Here is a 23,167-nt window from a genome sequence, read left to right on the forward strand (position 1 = left end):
CTCAGGGATAACACTGGCATCACACACCGCAACTATTTGCTAAAGTTATTTAATATCACAGACAACTTCAAATGTATTTTAATGACTTTCATGGGGTTTTTTCCTTGTCACATAATTGTTTTATGGAAATTTTTGTGCACTTCAGAGGAGGTGAGGTACATTTTATACTTTAAAATATACGTATTTTGAAGCAAAACTTTTCAATATTCTTGTATGTTTTGCTACATGTGAGACCAATCCAGAAGGCCTTGGTGCATAAAGAAGAAAATTAGGAATATTTCAGATTAAGGCAAATTTTATCCTGGAGTGGTGTGGAATTGCATTCAGAATGCATTAAGAAATCATACATACATATTCACATAATAGCTCTTCAATATTTCCATTGGTATTAAATTAGTCCTGTCTAACTTGACAAGTATTAATAATACAACATAATGAAGAATGAAACTAGATTTAGATGAAAAAAATATATCTGATTACGTTATCCAGTTTCTGGTGAGGAATTTACGGTGGTGCTGCCGTAAGGATGGAATGGCATTTCAGCTGCTCTGGGCTTAGGACTGGTGCCTGCTGCCCATCTGGCAGTAAAGTGATAAAGCAGTAACAGCTGCTAAGGGGCATGGAGAAGTTAATTTGAAGAGATATGCGAGTCTGAAGCAACATGTGCAACTGCTTGAACAAATAATACATGATTGCTACTCCATGGCTGTAGGCAGAACGCCAGGAAGGAGACAGAGGAGGAAGGAATTGACTGGAAACAGAGAATAAAGGATGACGTTAAGTGTGATCACTGGGACCATACAGAATGGCCAAGCTAATCTTTTCCTAAAGAAGGAGCAATACAAGGTGTCTGTATATTAAAAAAAAAAACCAAAACCATGTTTCATGAAGGAATACAAACTACATTGAAAGAGGGATTTCAGAATATGGTAAAGAAACTGAAAAACATGAAGAAACTTTTCCTGTTGCACAAATTTACTTAAAAAAAAAAATCCCATCACATCTTATAAGAGAGAAAAAGGACTCACAAAAGTTTAAATTTTTATAACAGGAAAAAAGAACTGATTTTAAATCCCAGACCTTTTTGTCTTATTCTGATCACAAGAAGTAAACAAGCAAGCAAACACTACATGGAGGTTTTATAAAGATAGCCAGTTCAATGTTGGAGAAAATTTTTAGCGTGCTCTTTCAATGAAGAAGAAATTCCCTACCTAAGTTACAACTTGCTACAATCAATATCAAGCCCCTCAAGATCTGACTCCTTCAAGATCTGAATCAAACTTTTAAATTTCTTTTTAGTTGTTAATTGGGAGCTATAGTTAGACAGTTATTATGATTAAGCAATTGCACTGTGAATGTTGTATACTTGACTAATCTTTTGTTTTAAGGGAAAGGCAAGACAATCCCACGATGAATGGGCTGTCTGGATGAGAGCCACCAGGAGTGAAGTCAGCAAAACTGAGCAGTAATGTGGGGAAAGGTAATTCCAGCAGTGGGAAATCGTGACCACGACTCATTGACCACCTACTCAGAATGGACCCCAGACTCAAAGGGAGGGAAGAAATGCACATGTGGACTAATTAGCATGAGATGTGAGAGATACGACTAGCAAATAGGGATTTGAGTACTAATTAATAAAAAAAAATGCAATCTGTAATCAATGAGTGCTGATGCCTTTGTTTGTTAAAAAGTATAAATAGTGTAAAGTCTTGATGACTGGGAAGCCAGCCTTTTGAGGGTTACCACCGAGCTCCGTCCTTTCACAGAATCACAGAATATGCTGAGTTGGAAAGGACCTTGCACAAACTAGAATGAAAAGTTGAAATACCCCACCTTAGTGTGTGACCAAGTAACTAGCCTGCATTCAGGACAACACAGGAGTTCACATAGAAATTTCTGTTACTTTGGGAGGAATAATGGGGACAGACTGTATTTAGAGACTGAGAAAATCTTCCTGTGCTATTCTTTATATGCTGCTTAAATGTTATTTTCTAAAGGGATAGCTAGGTTTTCAGACTGCCTGTTTTGCTTGATGACTTGGAAAGCACTTTAGAGCAGACTCATTCAAGTGGACTGTGTGCTTGATTTAATGTATGCATATTTCATAAAGGTAATTTTAAGTGCTTCAAGGGATAGATGGAGGCAATATATCCAACACAAAATGCTTATACAGTGTTTTGAAGATGCAAAGTAGATGAGAGCCAGACAGTTGAAAAAAATATTGAAGCCCAGTGAAAACTGATGAAATTGAAACTATTATACTGAGCAGCAATGGTACAGATGGCTCAAAATTCCAAACAAACACTTTCACAAGCAAACTCTAAATTAAGGAAAAGAACTGCACTAAAGAAGACATGAACTGTAGAGTATACCCATGGTATACTCTCTATGCTTTCAGGTTTTTTGGATGTCTTTGCCTGAACACATGACATGTATAACTTTTCTGTGAGTTTAATAACTCTGTATGAAACTGTTTACAATACTCCTTTGGAGTTTATCTGCTGTAGAGAGAAAAGGTTTGTCCACAGTACAGTTAAAACAGGGCAGACCAAATTATCAACTTACCTGACTAAAACCCATGTGCTGCTAAGTCTTTGCAAGATCAGGCTTGGAAATCTTTTTCTGATTTTATCTACTGATATACTTTGAACCAGGTTTACTAAATAACTTCAGTTTAAGCACATACTTTTGGGTATCAATGTATGACCATTTGAAATCAACCTCAAAGTCAATAAATAGTTTCAACATGTCTAAATATTTTTAAGCACAGCTATTCTGTTTCTGTTGAACCTGGTAGGAGGTGCCATTTGGAAATATTTGTTTTCAAAAGTCCAAATTGCCATGCACCTGGACTCCTACTTGCCTAAGCTATGTGCCCTATAGAGATCTGCTCTCTACACAGGTTTTGTATTTAGCAAACACACTAATCTTAATTACTGTGTGCAAGGTTGTCTCTTACAGCATCACATGTTCCTCCTTCTTGTATAGGAAAAGCTGCCACCAAGTGCAGGAAAGGGTGCATGGAGATTGCCTTGCTCCATGGTCTGGGGCCAGGGGGAACAGGCTCTTTTATGCACAGACCTCATCCCTCTACCCTGTTTCTCATACCTTCTTCTGTATAACTTCATTCAAGGAGAACTAAAAGACATTTTTATGTTTACACTGTCTCTTGTGACTGAAGGAGAGGAGGAACAGGACTGAAAAGAACACACAGCCCTTTTTCATGTGGTTTCCTATCAACAATAACATTCTCTAAGTCCTGTCAACCCTCACTCTCTCATCTGATCATTCATTTATTTGTATTCTGTGTCTGTCTCCTAAGATACTCGATGTGGAGCATCTCTTACAAGTTCCTAAGTGCCTGTTAAGCCTGCTGAGCACTACTGAATTCTTCAAAAGAAAGAGAGGATACTCCAAGCCCTTGGCAAAATCTTTATTGCAAACTTAATGGATTTCTGCTCTTGCAACTGCATTGTGTCCCCAGTTTCATCTGTTGCAGTATGGGTGCAGACACCACAACACAGAAAAAGAAGACAAGGAGTGGGGTTTCCACTTTGCAGTCTTGGCATATAGAAGGTGAGGCATTAAGAAGAGACTGGAAACTGTTTTTCAAACCCAAGCATAATCTACCTCTCCATTAAACTACTCAACAGAGGAGAGTCAGGCTGCCTACTGAACTCTGACTTTTGTGGCTTCTAATTAAGATGCTCTTTTGCCTGTGGCCAGGGCCATAACAATTAGAACAGAAGGCAAATTAGGCTTAAAATCATGTTTTCACCAGTGTTTAATGTAAAATGTGAATGTTCCTCAAAGGAGGCTAGTAACTCATCAGTTAGTCTAGCTGAAAACTAAGAAAAATGAATATTTTAGTAGATATACTGTAACAAGGATTATAAACATGCAGACCAACATATACAGTGCCTGATATAGGGTAATACTCAGACATGGGCTCTGCCACTGATTTTAGAAGCTGAGGGTTTTTTTCAGTCCTCATCCTACAGAGGCATAAAACCTTGCTTTATATAATGCCTGCCAGTGATTATCACATTGTGGTTTCTCAGATGAAGGAATAACAACAAAGATGGAAAAGGGTTGATAAAACTTTACTGAGTAAAAGCTAATTATAAATCAAGACAACTTGAAAAAATAAATACATGAGCTTCTTTCTAATCTTAGGCTGCTGTAACTGAGATCAGTGGTTTGCTTTATACCAGAAAACTTAAATATGTGTTTATTTATCCAACCCACAAACTCAGTGTTCTGCTTCATGTTGACTTGAAACTAACCTTAGAGCTGCTTAATAAAGGTTAATAATAAAACTCAGTCAAATGTTACTGTGCTGTTAAAACAAAATCTTTGGATCTTGGTTTAACCTTTAATGTTAAATATGTTTAGAAAAATCATTGAACAAAAAATATTGGGAGAAACTGGCCTCTAATCCATAACCTTGCCATGGAAAAAGTGAAGATGCGGGTTACTTTTGTTTGCTTTGCAACTTACTGCAATTTCAAAGTAAGTCTATAAAAGAGATAGATACAGCTTTAACATGGGGGACTGGATTAAAAGGGATGTATCAAAAGAAATGTGATTGCTTGTTGAAGAATATCAAAGTATATTGCTAGAAAGACATAGGTGGGAACTGAAGAAAACCTGACACTAAGGATATGCTAACATTTCCATTTACTTATAACCCTCCCATTAAAAATGCCCTGAGCATGGTACATATTTAGATACAGTTCTTCTTTTACAGTTCTTCTATCAATTTAAAGGGGAGGAGAATCTGTGTGAACAACCTCAATAAATGACTTCACCAAGAGAATTTCCTGTTCCTCAGATATGCTTTTCTCACTGTACCTTATTTCATGATACCCAAAATTAATTTCAAAAGCACACCTTATAGATGTTAGGGCTCTCAAGAACTGCCTCACATATTCTGCTGCATGAAAATGTAGATTCCTAGTTTGTAGCCCTGGTTGAAGTAATTACATGGCTAATGTTTTGAGGCACATCTAATGTTTGCACTGTGCAATTCAGAAGGACACAATTAACTTAATACACCTGGGTTTTCTTCCCTAGCTTACTATTTCCTAGGGGTGTCAGAGTTAGTCTAGTCCTCATGAGCAATTTTGTGACTTCCAAACTATAGGCTATTCTGCATTATACCAACAGCTCCTGACTAATGTGGGGTTTTTGCAACAAAGCAGTCATTTCATGGAATGAAAAACTGGCAGAAGTTTCTTCTGTCAACCTAAGGATATCCTTTTGTAAGGAAGAATCTCATGTGAGTTTTTAAGAAGAATTAGCTTAAGTTTTCCATTACTGCAACAGCCGAAGGCACCTACAGATATACCAAATATAAAGCTGAAATTTTGCCTTATATATAAGGATGTTCAAGGTTTCTCAATTGCTCTTTCTGGGCCAGGACACTCTAAGGAATATTATACAAGTCATTGTAAATCCTCAGTTCTACTGTAATGGACTTGTTTTAGTTGTGTCACTATTTATATAATAACTAATACCACAGTGATGTCTCAGAATCTTCTCTTCAATTTAAATATTTCAGCACATTGCTTACTGTATTTAATTTTTCTTCTTGCCTTATATGGAGCTGTAATCAAATTGACTTGAAATGTTTCTTGTAAAATTATTGTATAAACCATATTTCTTACATAGAAATGTATGAAAGTAAACACATTCATTTTCTGAATTATATGTGTTTACAGTAGTGTATCAAGCATTATTGATTTAACATGATTGTATCTGGACTTATCTGAGAGGCTGGGACTATATATCAAGTAATAAAGTTTCTGTAGACACCTAATAAATCAAGCTGCAAAATAACACAGTTTGAATTCTCACCCCAAGACTTAAAAACTCTTCAAGGTATACACTTAATGAGTTTTATGGGTACTTCATTTTTTATGTTTATATCTTCTAATTAAAGATCTTTTCTGAACTAAGTAGCTCCCAATGAAAGCAACACAAATTTTGTTACATCTTGACAGATATTTGCCAAAAAAATTAAAACACTGGATGATCCTAAGTTGCTAATAGTGCTGTTTCTCCTCTTATACTTCCTGTTCCTGATGCAGTAACTCCAGAACTATCACCTTTCACCAGGAATTTAAGCAATGTCCTATAGAGCTACACGATAGCTTGTTTTCCTTCAGCACACTTCTCATTCACTTTGACAAAACTGTGAATGCACATGTATTTAAAATAGAATGATCCAAATCAGTAGGGGCCAGCAATGGCTTGCAGACTTGGTCTTCCCGAATAATCTTTCTGGTCATGGCTTGCTTCTCACTAATACCTTTCCCCAAATCCTTGTAGTTCATACTCTGTTAAACAGCAAAAAGTGTATTCCCTGTTTACATCCATCTTCCTTCGTGTGGATGTAAAGGAATGTATGACGAGGAAGACTGCAGACCAGATGGAGGCAGTTCCAATGACAGCCTGCTGTGGCCTAAGAATGGTTGCTCCTGACATAAATTGGTCAATGTTGCAGTTCCTACTGAAGGACCTTCACAGTAATGCTGACAGAACTAACACACATTTAGAAGTACGCAGGTGTTATGGCCCTTAATATTATCTGGAAGAAGTCCTGCCTCTGCCTCCTAAAGAGCAATTCAGAAATAACTATGGCAAGTTTTCAGGAGCTTGTAACTCAGAATTATTTTAGCTCCTGATTCATGGCTTAATGTATCCTACTCTCCATCCTCAGGGCCCCTACTCAGTGTGGACCAGTTGCATGGGCCTAAATGAGTCATGTGTTTCATTTGAATATGATGAGTCACATGCTTAGGTGTGTTTGCATACTAATATTACCTGAAGTAAAAGATGAGATGGGAGAAGCAGAGTTTCAAAACACAAAAGAGCATTTCTCAGTTGCTCCTACAAGAACAAGGGAATAGCCTGGACCTACATCATGGGCCTGGAAAAAACCCTTGTATGGCAAAAATTCTTCAATATCCACTACAATCTACATCATTGTGAGAGCACCTTTCTATAGAAAGATTTTCTTTTCTTGAAGCAAAACAGTCCTCCAGCTGTTACTCTGTGCCACTCAGGTTTTACACTGATTCTCAGAAAAATATCAAACTTAAATATAAAGAAAGGTAAGAAATGAGTTCAAGTGATAGACAAGTTTAGTGAGAATCTGAGTAACTCAGCCTAAGGAAGTATAGGAGCAGTTTTATTTGATGTACTGCAAGATTTTAAACCTATATGTACTAAACCTGTATTTTTTATTCCTGTTACTTCAAATAATTTCTGAAGTTAACCAGGCCAGCTGTGCTTTTTCAAAGAACAGGTTAGACAACATTTGTTGGAAATTATTCACTAAATCAACTAATCTACGTGGGGGAAAAAAAAAAAAAAAAAAGCACGCTATCTTTTTTGGAGCACAAAGTGTTTGTCCAGAAGCTGTGTGTTCAAGAACTCGCCTGGTTTTTTAAGTGTAGTAATTGGTCTATGGAAAGATAACTGCTTTTCCTTACAGATCTTGCTTTGCTTATATCATCAGACCATTGCAACTGCATCATCCATGGTACAGGAATATCTCATGATTCATTGACTAGTAAGTCTGAAAGGCAGACCATTTTGTCCCCCATTTTGTCCAGCAATTTGCCCATTTGGCACATTTTCAAGGGTGTGTGAGGTTGGGTTTTTTCCCTTCAGATGGTAGGAGTGTGCTGGGAAGGCTTACAGGAGCCAGCTGACGCTGCCTCTCAGCTCCATAGCTGTGTCTGCTGTGTGTGTAGGAGAGGCTCCCAACTCCACCCAAGTCCTGCTGAATTCCTGTGGCCTTGCTTGGATGTTTATCCAAAGATGCTCCATGATCATACTCTATGTCACTCAAAATCTGATTGTTTGTTGTCTTTCCTTCCTGAGCCTGTGCACCAAGGGACAGCAGAATGCCAGGATTAGCTATTTTAGGGAGCCGAGGTGATGGATAAGGTCAAGGAGTTTCAGGCTATATATTCCTAGGGACTGGAGAAGCATCTCCACTAACTAGTTTCAATATTTTTTATAGATTAGAGCGTAATGTCAGAACTGTCTCTTAGATAGACCATTATTTCCCTCATACCATCTTGATGTCCCTTTTCAATTACATTTTCTACGATTATAAATACCAAACACTATAGCTTTTAGAGTGGCAGCTGGAGATTCATTCTGGCTCTGACTACAAGGTTCTGCACTTTAAATGAAGAAAAGCAGGGGCAACATAAAGCATGTAACTCTGGTAGACATTTCCACTCAGGCTTTTTCCTATTCTATGAAAGCAACTGCGCTGAACAAAAATGTACACAAGCTAAATCCACAACAAAGACATATGTGCTCTTAGTATAAAACCCAAAATTAATATTTTGCCTTCTTGTTTTTCTACTGAACTTCCAGCCACCCCCGGTTTGCTGAAATGCTTTACTGAATGTTACAAGCACGCCCATCATCCTTTACAAGCCATAATGCAGGGCTTTCTTTCCATTATTATTATAATTCTGGATGTATGCCCTGCCTGTGTTTGCATTTTAAGCAAAGAGCACACACAAAATCAAATGCTCACATTCAGATACAGGTAACAGCATGAAAGCAAATTACGCTGGAACTATTTATGTGCAACCTGCCTGCTGTACAGAGTCCCCAGGATTGTTTTATTCTGTTGCTGGTTCTCAAAGACATCTGTCGTTTTCTTAGGCTGATTTGTTGGATTGCCCAGATTTTATTGTTTTGAACAGTGTGTTTTGCAAGTGCATATTTGCAGTATTTCCTTCAAGATATGTTCTTCATTTTGAGATCTGGTTGGTTTTTTGGTTCTGGTTTTGTTTTTTCCCAATCACCCTTTACAACCGCCACACATTCTCATTTTATATACCCCTGCGAATTTCTCAGGAGAGGAATCTAACTCCACTGGAGCACATTGTATGTTTAACAGTTTTAAAGAAAAGAAATCCCTTTCTGCACCCTATGGCTCCTGTCATTAGCAACGCCAGAGCAACAGCGACCTACGAAGTTGTCGAGCCTCGGCGAGGTTCCCGAGAAAACACCCCTCTAAATGGAGCTGAGTATTCAGGCTCAACATTCTAGCAGTGGCTCAACATTCAAGTTCAAACCACCCCCACCTCCCAAGTATGCTTGACCCTTCAGGCGTATGAGCCAAGCAGAGCCAAGCAGAGCTGACGGGGAGATGCCACGGAGCCCACGGGCCTCGGCTGTCACCCCTCAGCTCAAAGCCCGGTTACTGGCTGGGAGAGGCTCGTCTCGCTCGTGGGGAGGGGAAAGCCCGGCTGTTTGCGATGCAAAGCCTTCACGTAAGGGAGGGAAAGTCGCCGACGCGGCAATGGAGCGAAAGAGTAACAAGGTCGTCAGTGATGCTTAAACCAAACGCTCCCCTGACAGAAAATAACCTGCTTTTCACCACGGCCCCTCCAAACACTGCGGATTGCGGCTCTGCCGGGAATGCGGGCTGCTGAGGACCGCGGGTCAGAGCGAGACGATCCCTCCCCGCGGTGCGGGCTCTGCGGTGCGGGCTCGCTGAGCGTCCCCAGGGCACGCCCGGCCGGCGCGGCGCTCCCGGGGCGGGGCGGGGGGCGGGGTCGCGGCGCCGCCGCCGAGCCCCGCAGCGGGGCCGGACGCGGCTGCCGCCGGAGCCGAGCGGAGCCTCCTCCCTGTCGGAGTTGCCACATCGGCACTGCCGCTCCGAGAAGGCGCTTCCCGGCGCGGATCGGGAGCTCAGCGCGCGGGGAGATGGAGCCCCGGTGCTGCCGCCGCCGCCGCTGCCGCCGCCCCCCGGGACCCGCGCTCCGCCAGGGCCGCCGCTGCCACTGCCGGGACGGAGAGAGCGGCCCCGCCGCCGTCTAACGCCGCAGCCCCGGCGGCGCGGCCGAGGCGAGAAGCGGCCCGGAGGCCGCCGCGGCCCCTCCGCCCGCCGGGCGGCGGCGAAGCGCGGCCCCCTCCTCCCCGCCCTCCCCGCCGCCTCTTCCCCGCCCCCGCCCGGCCCTCGGCGGGGCTCGGCAGCCGGGCCATGGCGGGGCGATGAGGGAGCGGCCGCCCCTGCCCGCAGGCTGCGTGGGGAGGCGGGGAGCGAAGGGGCCGCGCGGCTCGGCAGCGCTGGAGGCGCGGGGGGATGCGGGGCGCGGGGGCCGCGGCGCTGCAGCTCCTCTCCCGGGCCGTGAAGCAGGCGGCGGCGCAGGGCGCCCGGCAGGACCTGGGCCGCTGGCTGTCCCGAGCCGGCAGCAGCGGGGACACCGTCGGCTTCGTCCCGGCGGAGGCGGCGGGGGCCGGCGGGCTGCTGCTGGGGCCCTACGCGGAGCAGGACGGGCTGCCGCCGGCTGAGCTGCTGCTCTGCCAGCTGCCCGAGGCGGGCGGCGGCGGGCACGGGCTGGCCGAGGGCCGGGGCTGGCGCTGCTCCTGCTGCCTCTTGGGCACCTGCTGGTGCAAGAGCTGCCTCGGCGTGTGCGTCCTGGCCGCCCTCTCCTTCGCCTCGCTGGCCCTGGTGCGCCAGTACCTGCGGGACCTGCTGCTCTGGGCCGAGAGCCTGGACAGCCTGGCCGGCGTGCTGCTCTTCACCGTGGGCTTCATCGTCGTGTCCTTCCCCTGCGGCTGGGGCTACATCCTGCTCAACGTGGCCGCCGGTTACCTCTACGGCTTCGTGATGGGCATGGGGCTCATGGTGCTCGGCGTCCTCGTCGGCACCTTTGTCGCCCACGTGGCCTGCAAGCGGCTGCTGGCCCGCTGGGCACGGACCAGGATCCAGGGCAGCGGGACGCTCAGTGCCATCGTCCGCGTCGTGGAGGGCGGCAGTGGCCTCAAGGTGGTGGCTGTGGCGCGGCTGACGCCGATCCCCTTCGGGCTGCAGAATGCCGTCTTCGCGGTGAGTCCCAGCGTGGGCCGTGTGGCCAAAGGAAGAGGCGCTGGCTGGAAGGCTGTCTTTCGGCATAATGGAGTGTCATTCTGTCACTGGTGGAGGTTGCCTGCTTTCCTGGGAACAAACCATGATTTCTCTCTCTTTTAACAACAGTAAAAGCAACCCCCTCTGCCTGCCCTTGCTAGTGGCTCCTCTGTGCACGTGGAGGGACAGCAGGCAGGTTTTTGAGATGACTTGCTCAGTGGCATTGTGTTAGAGTTGCTCTCTGGCTTTCAAGAATATATTCTGGTGTTAGAAAGAAGCATCAAGGTGCTGTGTAGCAAAATCTGCTGAGAACTCAACAGTTACACAGTGCCTGTGTTTTTAAAGTGATCTGAGTGGGAGGAAAAGTCTTGCCAGATCTTCCTAAACTACTTAACATAAGTAATCATGTTGGAAAGAAAAAAGTGGACAGATTAAAATTCTTGCTCAGTGTGGTTGGTGTTTATGGCATGCATCTGGCAAATCCGTACATGGTGTTAAGTCCATGCACACAATCGAGGTCGCAGGTTTTGGGAAGAGGAGTAAGATATAGCATCAGACCTGAAAAGGGACTGTACGCCAGAGTGGCACAAAGTTAATTTAAACTTTAGTTTGGAAAAGGGTTAGTCTTGCTTTTCTTTCTACTTTTAGATGGAGATTAGAACATTCATTAGTACATTCATTAGTACATTTTTACATTCTGGAGAAAGTAAAGAAGACCATGAAGGGTATTCTTTTTGAGGACTGTCATGCTGATGGTGACAATTTCAGACCCTCATTGCTTCCCGTGTGCTTTGTCTGAAGGATCTGGTTTTGGCTGTATGTTACGCCTCAGTTGTATCTGCTAACTTGGTGAAATCAAAACAAATGGGATTGTGAAATATTTTAGATGTTTATCAGTAACTTTTTTACTGATATTAAGTTATTACATAATTTCTTTAATGTAAGTGACCATCTAAACAAGTGCTTTGGTCTGCCACTTTCTTACAGCACACCTTCCTTCCCCTGTTTGCTGTCCCAATCCTGTTCCCTTCTGAAGGCTTGCTTAATTTTGACAGAATCATCTGACTCCCGTTAGTAGGTCACTGGATACCAAAGTTGTTATTTAAGAAAAAATTAATCCCTGCAATTTTGGGGTGTTAACACCCACATCAAATATCTAAAATTGCTGCGTATAAAACTCTCTATACTGGGGCGTTCATCTCCAGAGCTGTAACCTCTGCCCATAAGAGCTGTAGCAACTTATTATTTCTTTTTAAGCAGATCCTTTAACCATTTCCTTGTCAAGAAGGATAAACTGAACAGCTGAACCTCTGCTGTTTTGTTTACTAACCTGTATTACTGCAGGACTGAGGAAGCTTAGACTTGTCCCGCTGGGAGCAGTCTCCCCTGGAGCCCAAGGTCTCAGTGTAGCAGATGAAGCTTCTGCTGTACTGTGACCCTCCTAAAGTGGGGAAAGCTGTGTGTTTCGGTTGTTCTCAGCTTCAGGGTGCCAATTGAAGTACTCAGCAAATGTTTTAGAGTAGTATTGGATCTGAAGAACAGAGAATTAGTGATTTAAAATTATTTTCTTCCTGGCATAACCATTCTGTTGGAAACACAATTCAGCAGAGTATTCAGGCCAGTTCAATATTAAAATGATGCTGTAAATCAGTTGTTTGTATTCTCCATGTTCTGCAGGCTAAATAATTTTTGTGCCTAGTGGAAGGTTTCAGTGTTGAAATAATGGGTAGGAAATGAGATGAATCCAGATTCTTGAGTATACCAAGTAACTTGGATGTTTCCTGCTAATATTAGTTAGGTTACATTTATTACTCCAGATTTACTACTTTGTAGCATAGTCAAATGAAGCCAGTGTGCTCAATTTTTCACTGAGAGCATTTAATAGGAGGTACTAGATCACTGACAAATAAAATGTTGCATGCAAATTTGGGAATTCAGTTTCTCTCTGTGATTCAAGTTTAAGGTATGTATAGAATAGTTTTCTACCTGCACAGACTGAGCTGTCATTGCTTTGAAATCTCACTTATTTGAAACCTTAAGGCTCTTTTTAAGTTAAAAATGCATTTCCTCCTACTAGCAACTTCAGCAATGAATTTAAAAAGAATTACTTTTTGAGGAACAGTGATCCTAAGAAAGGATCTTTATTTTCTAACACACATCTTTATTTTCTAACAGTCTGGTCTGTGCATGTTTTCAAGGTTGATATTTATAAGTAAACTGGAGATGCTGAGAATACTTAGATGAGAAGGAAGGAAGGAAGTGACACATGAGGTCAAGGCATAACCTTGATGTGAGCAGGGTCATCTGCAGGGCTGGGATTAAATGTTTCTACAAGTACTTGTTCACTGGCATGTACCATCTGCTGAGGGTTTTTGGGAGGTTGAATTGCAGGAGGTGTAGAGAAAGACGGAAGAGCTTCTTAGCATTTGATTAGTGAGGGGATCATATTAATTGAAACATCAGAAGAAGAAAATTACCACAAATTCGTTAGAGTCTTGCCAGCCAGACATGAACATCTTACTGCTTATAAGGTCATTCTGCTGCTCTTTGAGAAAGTGCTGATAGTAGAGCGTTGGGGTAATGTATTTCCTTGCCTTTCTGGAAGACATAGAAAACTTGTTAACTGAAAGCATGTTTGTACTTCTCTTTGAGTGGGTTTTGCTTGATTGTCACTCCTGTGATACCAGGGTAGCCTGGGCTGCTGGAGTGGGCTGATAGCTCTTACTGATGTGTTTGCTCATGCACAGCCCATTCCCCTTGGCAGCTCTGGGTGTTTTTTTGAAGGCATACCTGTAAGGAGGCCTGGTATGCAGGTTATCATCTCCTTCCCACAAGTGTGTTCGTGGAGTGAGATTTGTGCAAACTGGTTATTTGTAGTGCCAGATGTAGGTTAGATTGGAATTCATACTTCTTTTTTTCCCCCCTCTTTGAGAGGGATATCACATGGAAGAAATAATCTGACTAAGAAATGTGAGTGTTCAAGCGTGCATCTCTGGTTCCAGAAATGCACATGGTGAAGTCAGATGAAGAAAGGGTACCTGCTTTGCAAGAATACGCAGGCTGCTTACTCTGCTTATTGGAAAGTTGATAGGTGTTTTTTGTTTGTTTGTTTGTTTGTTTGTTAATTCACTCTTTTTTGTTGTTATTTCATTTTGTTTAGATTCTTTTGTAGAGCATCCCAGTTATCCTTAGCTCTCTCACTAAGCCTAGTGATCCAAAACACAGGGATTCATAAATTGAGGGGAGGGAAATCTGTTGCAATCCCCAAAGGCATGTGAGCCCCCAACGAAGTCCTGGCACAAGAGTTTATTCTTTGACAGTGCTGAACCAAAAGTGTCAGCCACAAAGAATACACAAAAGTGCAATTGGACAAAGCCTGTCCAAGGCTTGGTTGGAGAGTTTCTGGCTATTATTACCCAAGCAGTTAATTAGTTTTTAATTTTATTTAAATGCAATTTAAATGCAATTCTGCAATGGCCTGTAACACAGTTGCATCCATGCTTGCTTTGCGATTTCTCTGTTAATTTTTGCTGGCCTGAACCTTCATTAGAAACAGAGCTCTAGTAGCCTCAGTTGGGCAGCTTGGCTATGCAGACGCCAGTCTGGCAGGTTGATAGAGCAGGTAAAGGTCCTAGAAAGGAAAGTATGAAAAGTTGTAAGTTTTATTGATGATTTCTCAGGTTTCTTAGGCAGAGATGCTGTCTGCTTCCTGTGCCTTCCGGGGAAAGGAATAAGACTGTAGGTCTAAACCTTACGAACCAGGATTTAAAAGGGCACCTTGAAAAATGTTTCCCCCTCTCCCTAGCTTTCATTTCAGTGGGAAGTAAAAGCTACAGTCCAGTGTATCCAATGACAGTGTCCTCTTCATCTCTCTCCTGGCTCAGGAGGTCCAGTTGTTTCAGGATGGATCCAGATGTGCAGACGTTGCTCTGCAACCAAAGTGTCCTTAATACATATACAGAAATGAGAGAGGTGCCAGGAATGTTAAAACAATCTTTGGGAAGTTTCCCAGCTCCATTAGATTTAATGATAGTGTCCTACTTAGCAAATCTTGCCTCTGCATTAGTATTTCAGAGACTTTTAATAGCAACTCCTCCATTCCCTCGGCAATATGGGAAGTTTCGGCTGTGCATTCTTATTACATGGCCCAGATTACGAAAATGTTTTAAAAAAAAGAGTCTTTTGAAAGCAATGGTCAAATGTAAAGTTCTGACATAATTATGTAATGCTTTTTCATTATAAAGCTAAATCTTGTATATAGAGAGAAATATATTATTTTTGGTGCTTGTATGTGTTTTGATCTGTGGGAAGTATAATTTGCAGTGTGAAGTTTTGAATTCGCTTATGGGATCTTGTCCCAGTGAATTATTCTTAATCTTTATGCTTCATTGCATTCTGCTTCTCCACTGCCCTTCCTTCCTCCCAGAAACTTTCCACTGATGGTGCTTAGAGCTCTGAGAATTCAGCACTGTGACTTTCACAGTAACCAAAGTTTATTTTAAGAATAGTATGATGAAATGAGTAACATTGCTGCTATTCTCTGGTCTTCAACATTGTACAAAACTGTCAAGGTCAATAATTTCCACGTAGGCTCCCAGTGTTAGGGCTGTTCTTAATTAGATCTCGTTTTATTATGATGTGATCAATTGAATTGTCTGGAAAATTCGTTAGACTGCTTGTTTTCAAGATCACCCTTTTCATACTAATTTTTAACACAAAATTTCTCTTGTTTTCTTTTTTCTTGCATAAATATCTTTTGACCTCATGACTCTTGTACTTAATATTTCCCAATGGCTGCTGATACTAATTTAGCTGGTACTATGTACTTTGTACCCATATAAACTCATATGTCCACACGGTGACTCAGAACAGAAATTTCACACCATAAAGAGAAAAATATCATAGTATTAGTAGTGCTTTTTCCAGAGAAATGAACAAAAGCTATAGCCATGTGTACTGTTTTGGTCACTAATTGAGGTGTGATGCAAAATATCTTTGGTAAAGAATCTTAATAAAACCCACATATATCAGTATAGATATAGGTCGGTATTGCTCATAGGGATCATTGGTAGATATATGCGTCTTATTGAGCTATATAACCTCCCTTGCAGACACAAATTGTATCTGCCATTCTGTTTACCTAGATCACAACGGTGACATTTTGAACAATTACCTCTTGTATTATGTGCCATACATGTAAAATCCAAAGCAAATAGATTTATGCTTTAGACCTTCGCATTTGATAAAGTAATTTCTTCCAGCAACTAAATTCTCATAAATTTGTGGGCTCTATTTACCCTGGAGAAATAAATACCTTCAATGAGCAGTGTAATTGCATTCTTAGTTAATGACTTTTACACAGAGATGTTGTGTAATGCAAGGTGAAATGAAATAAAACCTATTAACTTTAAAAAGGCCAGATGAAAACCAGACACATACTGTTTTGCTGTACTATCTTCCCACTGAGCGTGAATCTAAGTTTCAGTGAAGGAATGTGAGAAATTCTTTCATAATTTTGCAGGGATGGTTGTGGGAGCAGCAGTCTGGTTGGTTGTACACATAGACTCTGTAAGAGCTGTGCTTGATTTCTTACTCTGTCTTTTTACTCAGATTACAGATTTGTCACTACCCAACTACCTGATGGCTTCTTCAATCGGGCTGCTTCCTACTCAGATCCTGAACTCGTACTTGGGCACTACCCTGCGCACCATGGAGGATGTGATTGCAGAGCAAAGTGTTAGTGGCTATTTTATATTCGGTTTACAGGTAAGTTAAAATAATTACTTTTGTAGATCTTGGTAGCGGTAGTGTCGCTCTCTTTGTGACTTCTGTTGACTGCTAGATACCCAGAAAAATAGGTTTCCAGTGTACTGTTTTCTTCTGATTTTGTTTTTTGCTGTTAAAAAAGTTTAACTCTCATACCTCACCATGACACAAAGCAGAACTTAGTGTTCTCTTTTTCTGACACAGTTTTGGTAAGCTTTCTTCCCTTGCCCTCTGTGGTAATCTCCCACTGAATTTTAGAATTGTCAAACCACCCCTACACAAAAACCCATGTGCCACCATCTGTGAAGTAGTGTGCTCAGGGTGTGTATGTCCAACACCTTTGCAGTGTTTGCTGTTAGCACTCAGCATCCCCATTTTGCATAGGTACTCAGGACTAAAAGTGCTGTAGAAATATAATTTTGCTAATGCCTAAATCAGAATACACTAATTTTGCAAGTGAGCAAATTAATGAGAAGTATATAGTACCTTTCCATGACCTTAGCTGATGAAATAATTTGTCAGTAAATCTTGGGTGTAAGCCTTAGGTCTGAGACCGTTAGGAGCATAGAGGTTATGGATATTTCATAACTAGATTATATATTAAAACCTCTTCTGACAGTGTCAGTACTTTGAGCTGTGTTTGACTAGCAGTTACCATGGTTTGCAGACTTTCAGCAGATACTGCAGTCATTTAGATTCCTCAGTTTTTACATTCATAAAGCTGGTGTTTAATGATGATAACAGAAAACTAAGTCCAGGACCATTTTACACATAACTTACCCTCTTCCCCTGATACTTGTGTGCTCTTAAATAGAACATACGATTTATAGGCTTCATAGAATAGGGTTATGAGTATTAAAAATGCATGTGTAATTGTGGGGTTAATAGCCTTGACACATCAAAGAGAAAACAAATGGTTATTTGATCAGCTATCATTTTAGTCATGGAATGTTATTTCCGGGGTAGTAGTTTTTAGTGGTATTTTCCTTTTTTTTCTTTCTTTTTTTTTAGTGACATTGACTCTCTGCAGATTATATAGGTTGTAACGTAACTGTTGCTCAAGTAAGTGCTAGCTGGATAGTCTGACAGTTTGAATAGGAGTACAGACCTCCTTGACAGCAATCCTTAGGATCTGACTGAATAAGTGAAGGGGAGGCCTTTAGTGGAGGAATTATTTCTGTTCTCCCACTGTCTCTCAGACCTGGTGCTTTGCCAGGCTGAGCTTCGATTGGACTTTGATTTAGTGGATAGCTCTGAAAATCCTTCACATTTCATGGTTGTCTGTGTGTGTGTATATATATATATGTATATATATTATTCATCTAGAGAACTAGGTTTCTGGTAGTACTATTGCTAAAACCAATCAAATGTAAATATTTGGGTAAGCTTTTAGAATAGGATTTTCCCTATGTATTCAGAACTTGCTATCCATAGTCTCGTTTTGACTTTTATGTTGGCCGTCTTTTGAAATGTATAACTTGAATTGGTGAAAGACATCTTTTTCGCCACGAGGATTGTCAAACAGTGGAGAAGCAGGTTGCCCAGAGCGGTGGGAAAACTTGGAAGTTTTCAAGATCTGACTGGACAAAAGTCCTGAGCAAACTGATCTTGCCACCAGCCCTGAGCAGCATGTTGGGCTAGAGACTGTCAGGATGCCTTACCCCCTGCAGTTATCTTGTGACCATACTTGCCAATCATCTCAGTGATATTTTAGCATCTTGTATGCCATGCTGGCAGATGTTTTAAGCAATAGCCCTCAATGCCAAAGAAAACATTCCCCTACCAATTAGTAACGAAGTTCAGATTTTGGACTCAGAACTTTAGGTTCTGTTCTAAGCAATATAACCTCCTTGGTTTTTTGAAAGGAAGTTGCCAATTCCAGCTAGTTTCATAAAACATTCTTTAAAAAAGACAGATAATTTACTTCTTTCAAAGGGACTCTCAGTAGGAGACAGCTTGATTTTTACTTGAAGATTTTATCATTTTTATTAGGGAGGATCTCAGCTAAAAAACTTGACTGGTGTTTTATTGAAATCAAAATATGCCTCTGAGGAGTGCAGTGCATGCCAATGTCATTGCATGAGTAATTCCTAAGCAAAAACTGTCCAGGTTTATTTATGATGATTTTTGTGCTGAAAGTTTAAAAATTCTTAGCAATATCATTTAGAGCAAAAATCTGAACTAAACCCCTAGTTTTCAACAGCATTTCTTCCTTAATCAAACAAAAAAACCCACACCACTGACATCCTGTCTCTTCTCTGAGCCATCCTCCAGAAAACAAGTTCTTCCCATACAGACTGCTGTAAGTCACTTAGAAACTCTGATTCTGTCCTGTTTAGCCCTGATATCTGAGAAGCACAGTGGCACTGCTGCTCTCTGCTGTCTTCCACACCAGAGGGGCAAGGACAAGTTGTATTTCCTTTGGTCTCCATGATCCTCTGGCTGTGCTCTGCTGTTTTGCAAGTTGCAGGTGCCTAGTACAGTTTAAACCTATTATTCCCTTGGTACATGGTATACAGCCTCTTTGACTTACAGAAGCACACCATGTCGTTTCTTTGTGGAAGCATTATTTCCAAGAGAGGAAGTGAAAGAATTGCTTTGTAATGAGTGTATGGATGCCAACAGAAAGAAAGAAACTATCTTTCCAATTCCTATAAGTTCTTTGTAATGTCTGTGTTCTGATACACTGGTTACATTGTTAGCATATGTAGGTTTAGTGAGTTCATCTCCCTTCTAATGTCTTGCCAGCAAAGCATTGAGCCAACGGATGCCTTCATGAATCTTTGCATCGACACCTTATTATTTTGTTCAGATCAGTTGTTTTATATTCATCCTTGCAGCCTATATAGCCTACAACACTCTTGTTTTATTTGCAGATTATCGTAAGCATAGGACTCATGTTTTATGTTGTTCACCGAGCTAAAGTGGAACTGAATGCAGCTATTGCAGCGTGTGAAATGGAAATGAAGACATCGCTTGTTAAAGACAGTCAGCCAAGCCTCACTGGTTCAACCACGTACTGCAACAAAAGGACAGTAGCATTCGCTGGAGGAGGTGTCAATATTGTGTGATTTCAAGTATTAATAATTAAGTAAGGTTTTGTGAACCTGAGCTATCACCTAGAAATGTCTATGGACAATTGAAATAGATTTTTTAAAAAAATTGCAAGTGATTACAGGTTGTACTGTGGCACAAATCAACCGACCAGCTTTTCAATTGCACAGGAGTGACTTCTAGCAAGAAAAGGAAGATGGCAAAGTAACTTAAGATGTAAATGCAAATTTGGCTGCACCTTTGGTCATTTATTATGCCTGTCATGGCCTGTAGTCTGCACTTTAGTTTTTTTTTCCTTTGCTCCTATAAACTGAGAAATGCTTCTATAAACTGAGAAAAGTAGCACAGAGGTAAATATTTTTCTGCTTAGCATTATTTATAAGGCTGAATAACTATATGCAGTAGAATTTTATTACTGATAAAGATGAATGAGAAGGTATGCAATTCAGTGTGTTATTCTTGAATGTGCTTTTGATTTGGAATTGCTTCCAGAAGTTAGAGTGTATTATTTAGCTAATGATGGGACCATTTGGCTTTTTCTTCATTTTTGATTTAAAAAAATAGAAACCTATATAAAGTTTTGGTTGAATGTATTTTTCTAAGGCATTACAAATGTTGCAGAGCCATTATGTATTCACACAAGCTTAAACCCTACATTGTGGGACTGAAGTGCTCTTAAATTACATTTTAAGTTACACTGTGTAATATGCAAAGTACAAAGGAAAATGCATTTAGATTGCAGTGACTATTTAAAGGAGACTTCATTGGTTTTGCCACCTTGGTGATTGTAACAAAGGGCTGTTCCACGTTAGTCCTATTTATAGTATTTTTAATTGCTAAAAGGATGGAGTTTTTCAGCTCACATGACTACAGGTAGTAAGAGTTCCAGAACAGGGAGCTAAATCTCTCCTTTAAACAGAATGATGGGATACTGGCAGTACTAATTTTACAAGAAGGTGGCCTTTATTTTGTAAGTGATTCTCCCCTCCCTTTAAAAAGCTTTAAAAATTCACTTTGGTTGGCACGTTTTTTGTACAAGTTTTACATTTTTTAAAAGACGCAATCTATTACAAATTTCATCAGAGTGAAGAAATGAAAACTAGAAATTCGCCTTGGAAAATAAATAATCCAGTAATGGAGGAGGACAGCAATGTCTCTGAGACTCAGGAATTCTGACTCCATTTTTGCAAGACAACACTGTATTGGATACTGCTCCTTTTACGCGTGCTGTGGACTGTTTTTCACTGAGTTTGAATAGACTGGATAACCTGATAGTAACTTGTGTGTGTATAAAAGGAAAACAACAATAATGCCTGCCTGAACACGATGTTCTGTATGTGTGATTTCATGTAGATATACATAGCAATGTTCAACTGCTCAAACACAGGCAAGTCATCTGATACAGAAATAATGTAAAGTATTGCTTATTTTGTAGTTATTTTGTGTGAGTTTTTAAGAATGCCTTCAGGCTTCAAGATTTTGTGTTATTTTCTAACAGTACGACTGTGCCTCCTTTTTGTAAGGTTGTTTGTAGGGTCCAAATGTTTTTTTTTCTTCTTCAGAATAGCAGGTCTTCAAGGTTATTGGGAAGCTGAGGTCTGGTAGCCTCTAACAGCCTTACTGAGGGGACGTGTGGTAGTCATGTAACTGGACATCTACGCATTCCGTCGTAGTGGAAGTTCCATTTTGTTCTTTAAATTTGTGTCCTTTGCAGACTGGTGTTCTTGGGTCTTGTGACCTAAGGAACTGAACTAGTTAAATGAAAACAACAAAGTTCAGATTGTCTCCTTTCTGTTATTTTGGGGGTTAGTTTTTTTTTTGTTTTTGTTTTTGTTTTTTTTTTTTGGTTAATTGGTTGGCTTTTGGTTGTTTTTTGGTTGGTTGGTTTTTGAAAAGGCAATCTGTATACACCTGAAAGTGTTCATTTACATATCTCTGCCTCTGACAGCTCCTGTGTGAAAACAAGAGAGCCAGATAACTTTTTGATGGCGTTATTTGTCATCATGGTATAATTAAGTCCTTTCTTAACTAAAGGGTGGGTTTTTTTGTTTGCTTGGTTTTGTTTCTTCTGAAGAACAATCCTTCAATAATGAACTGATCTGAACTTTGCTCCATTTTGCCAAATGAAATAGTGTTTTGAAGAGGGTATCTCTTTCTTTGCATTTTTTAACTAACTTAAGGTTGCGTTGATTATTCGAGACATTTCCCAAATATGTATTTTGAAGTGCTTTTATTTCCATGACATTTTGTAACCAGAGTAACTTCACTATGTGAACACTTTTGTAGTATGAAATTAGTTCTTAAGACTTTTGCATTTTGCTTGATACTTGTAATATTTGTGTACAAGTTAATGGGAAATGTGCATTAAAAGGAACTTTTCTGTACCATGCCAATCATAGTTTTATACAATAAATTCACTCAAATTTCTTTAAAGGAATATGTATTAAATTTTTAAGTTGCTCTGACATGGTTGGAAAGAAGGTGCAGTGGAGTCTCATCTTTGTGTATGCATACAAGGATAGTTGCCTACATTGAAGGGGTAACAAGTTAGGCTTTAAGGATGAATTCAATGGGCGGGGAGGTGCTGCTGAGGGAAAAACACTTGGGTTTTTTTTTTTTAAATTAAATACTTGCATAATTCTATTAAATGCTTTCAAGGTTAGGTATTTGCAGCTGGCTTTTTGATAGAAGAATAAGCATACATTTGCTTATGAGAAACACGCTATTGAACTGAAAGAGTATTGATATTTCTGAATGTAACAGTAGTAAAAGTGATGGGATTATTTTTTTTTTTAAGATAGTCTCCCTACTTAGTGCAATTAGAACTCACAAAGGTATGACTCTAGTTTAAACAATACATGGCAAGTAATTTTCATGAACACTTTCTGAGTTGCCATGATGGTGAAATTTCTGCATTTTGCATATGAGAGGTACCTAAATAGCAGGTCATATGGAAGAAGAAATCTCTCAGCTGCATGGCACCAGTTTTCCTTCCTCCTTGTGGTAAGTACAACTGTGTCATAAATTTGTCAAAATTTAACTTTAGGCTAAGCACCTGTGAGGAAAACCTTTTTTTTTTTTTGCCCAAGAGCTTTATATACTATTTTCATCCTGATTTTTGCACAACTTCAACAAGCGTTGCTGAGGTCAAGTTTGAAGAATAGAAAAGCTGCTCTTGCATGGGGTGTGGCTTATGTCACATACTGGATCCTTTACATTCATTTCCAGCTTTCCACCTGAGGCAAATATGATTTGCATTTTTACTGACCAAGTTTACTGGAGTCATCAGTTGCCTTGCAAATAATCTGGGTTATGATGTGTAAAATGAAATAGAAAAAAAGTGTTTCCATTCACATTGCAGTCATTTTTAATGACAGAAGTAAAGAGCTCTAGTAGCTCTGTGACAGGCTCCCTCACTATAATTCCAGGTTGGTACTAGTCCTGTCTGCATAAGAT

The 23,167-nt window shown here is 40.6% G+C and overlaps 1 protein-coding gene across 1 annotated transcript; it reads left to right on the forward strand.

The window, feature by feature from the left end:
* The first annotated feature begins 9,187 nt into the window (after positions 1-9,187).
* Positions 9,188-22,148, forward strand: TMEM64 (transmembrane protein 64). Its single transcript, XM_050328847.1, is given in 7 exon segments — positions 9,188-9,353; positions 9,549-9,909; positions 9,945-10,003; positions 10,006-10,103; positions 10,106-10,873; positions 16,502-16,657; positions 19,534-22,148. Coding segments are annotated over 7 exon segments (1,803 nt in total). The 3' UTR covers positions 19,729-22,148.
* The last annotated feature ends 1,019 nt before the right edge of the window (positions 22,149-23,167 follow it).

The sequence above is a fragment of the Myiozetetes cayanensis genome, unplaced genomic scaffold, assembly GCF_022539395.1.
Source record: "Myiozetetes cayanensis isolate MyiCay16 unplaced genomic scaffold, myiCay2020 scf1, whole genome shotgun sequence".
Lineage (NCBI taxonomy): Eukaryota > Metazoa > Chordata > Aves > Passeriformes > Tyrannidae > Myiozetetes > Myiozetetes cayanensis.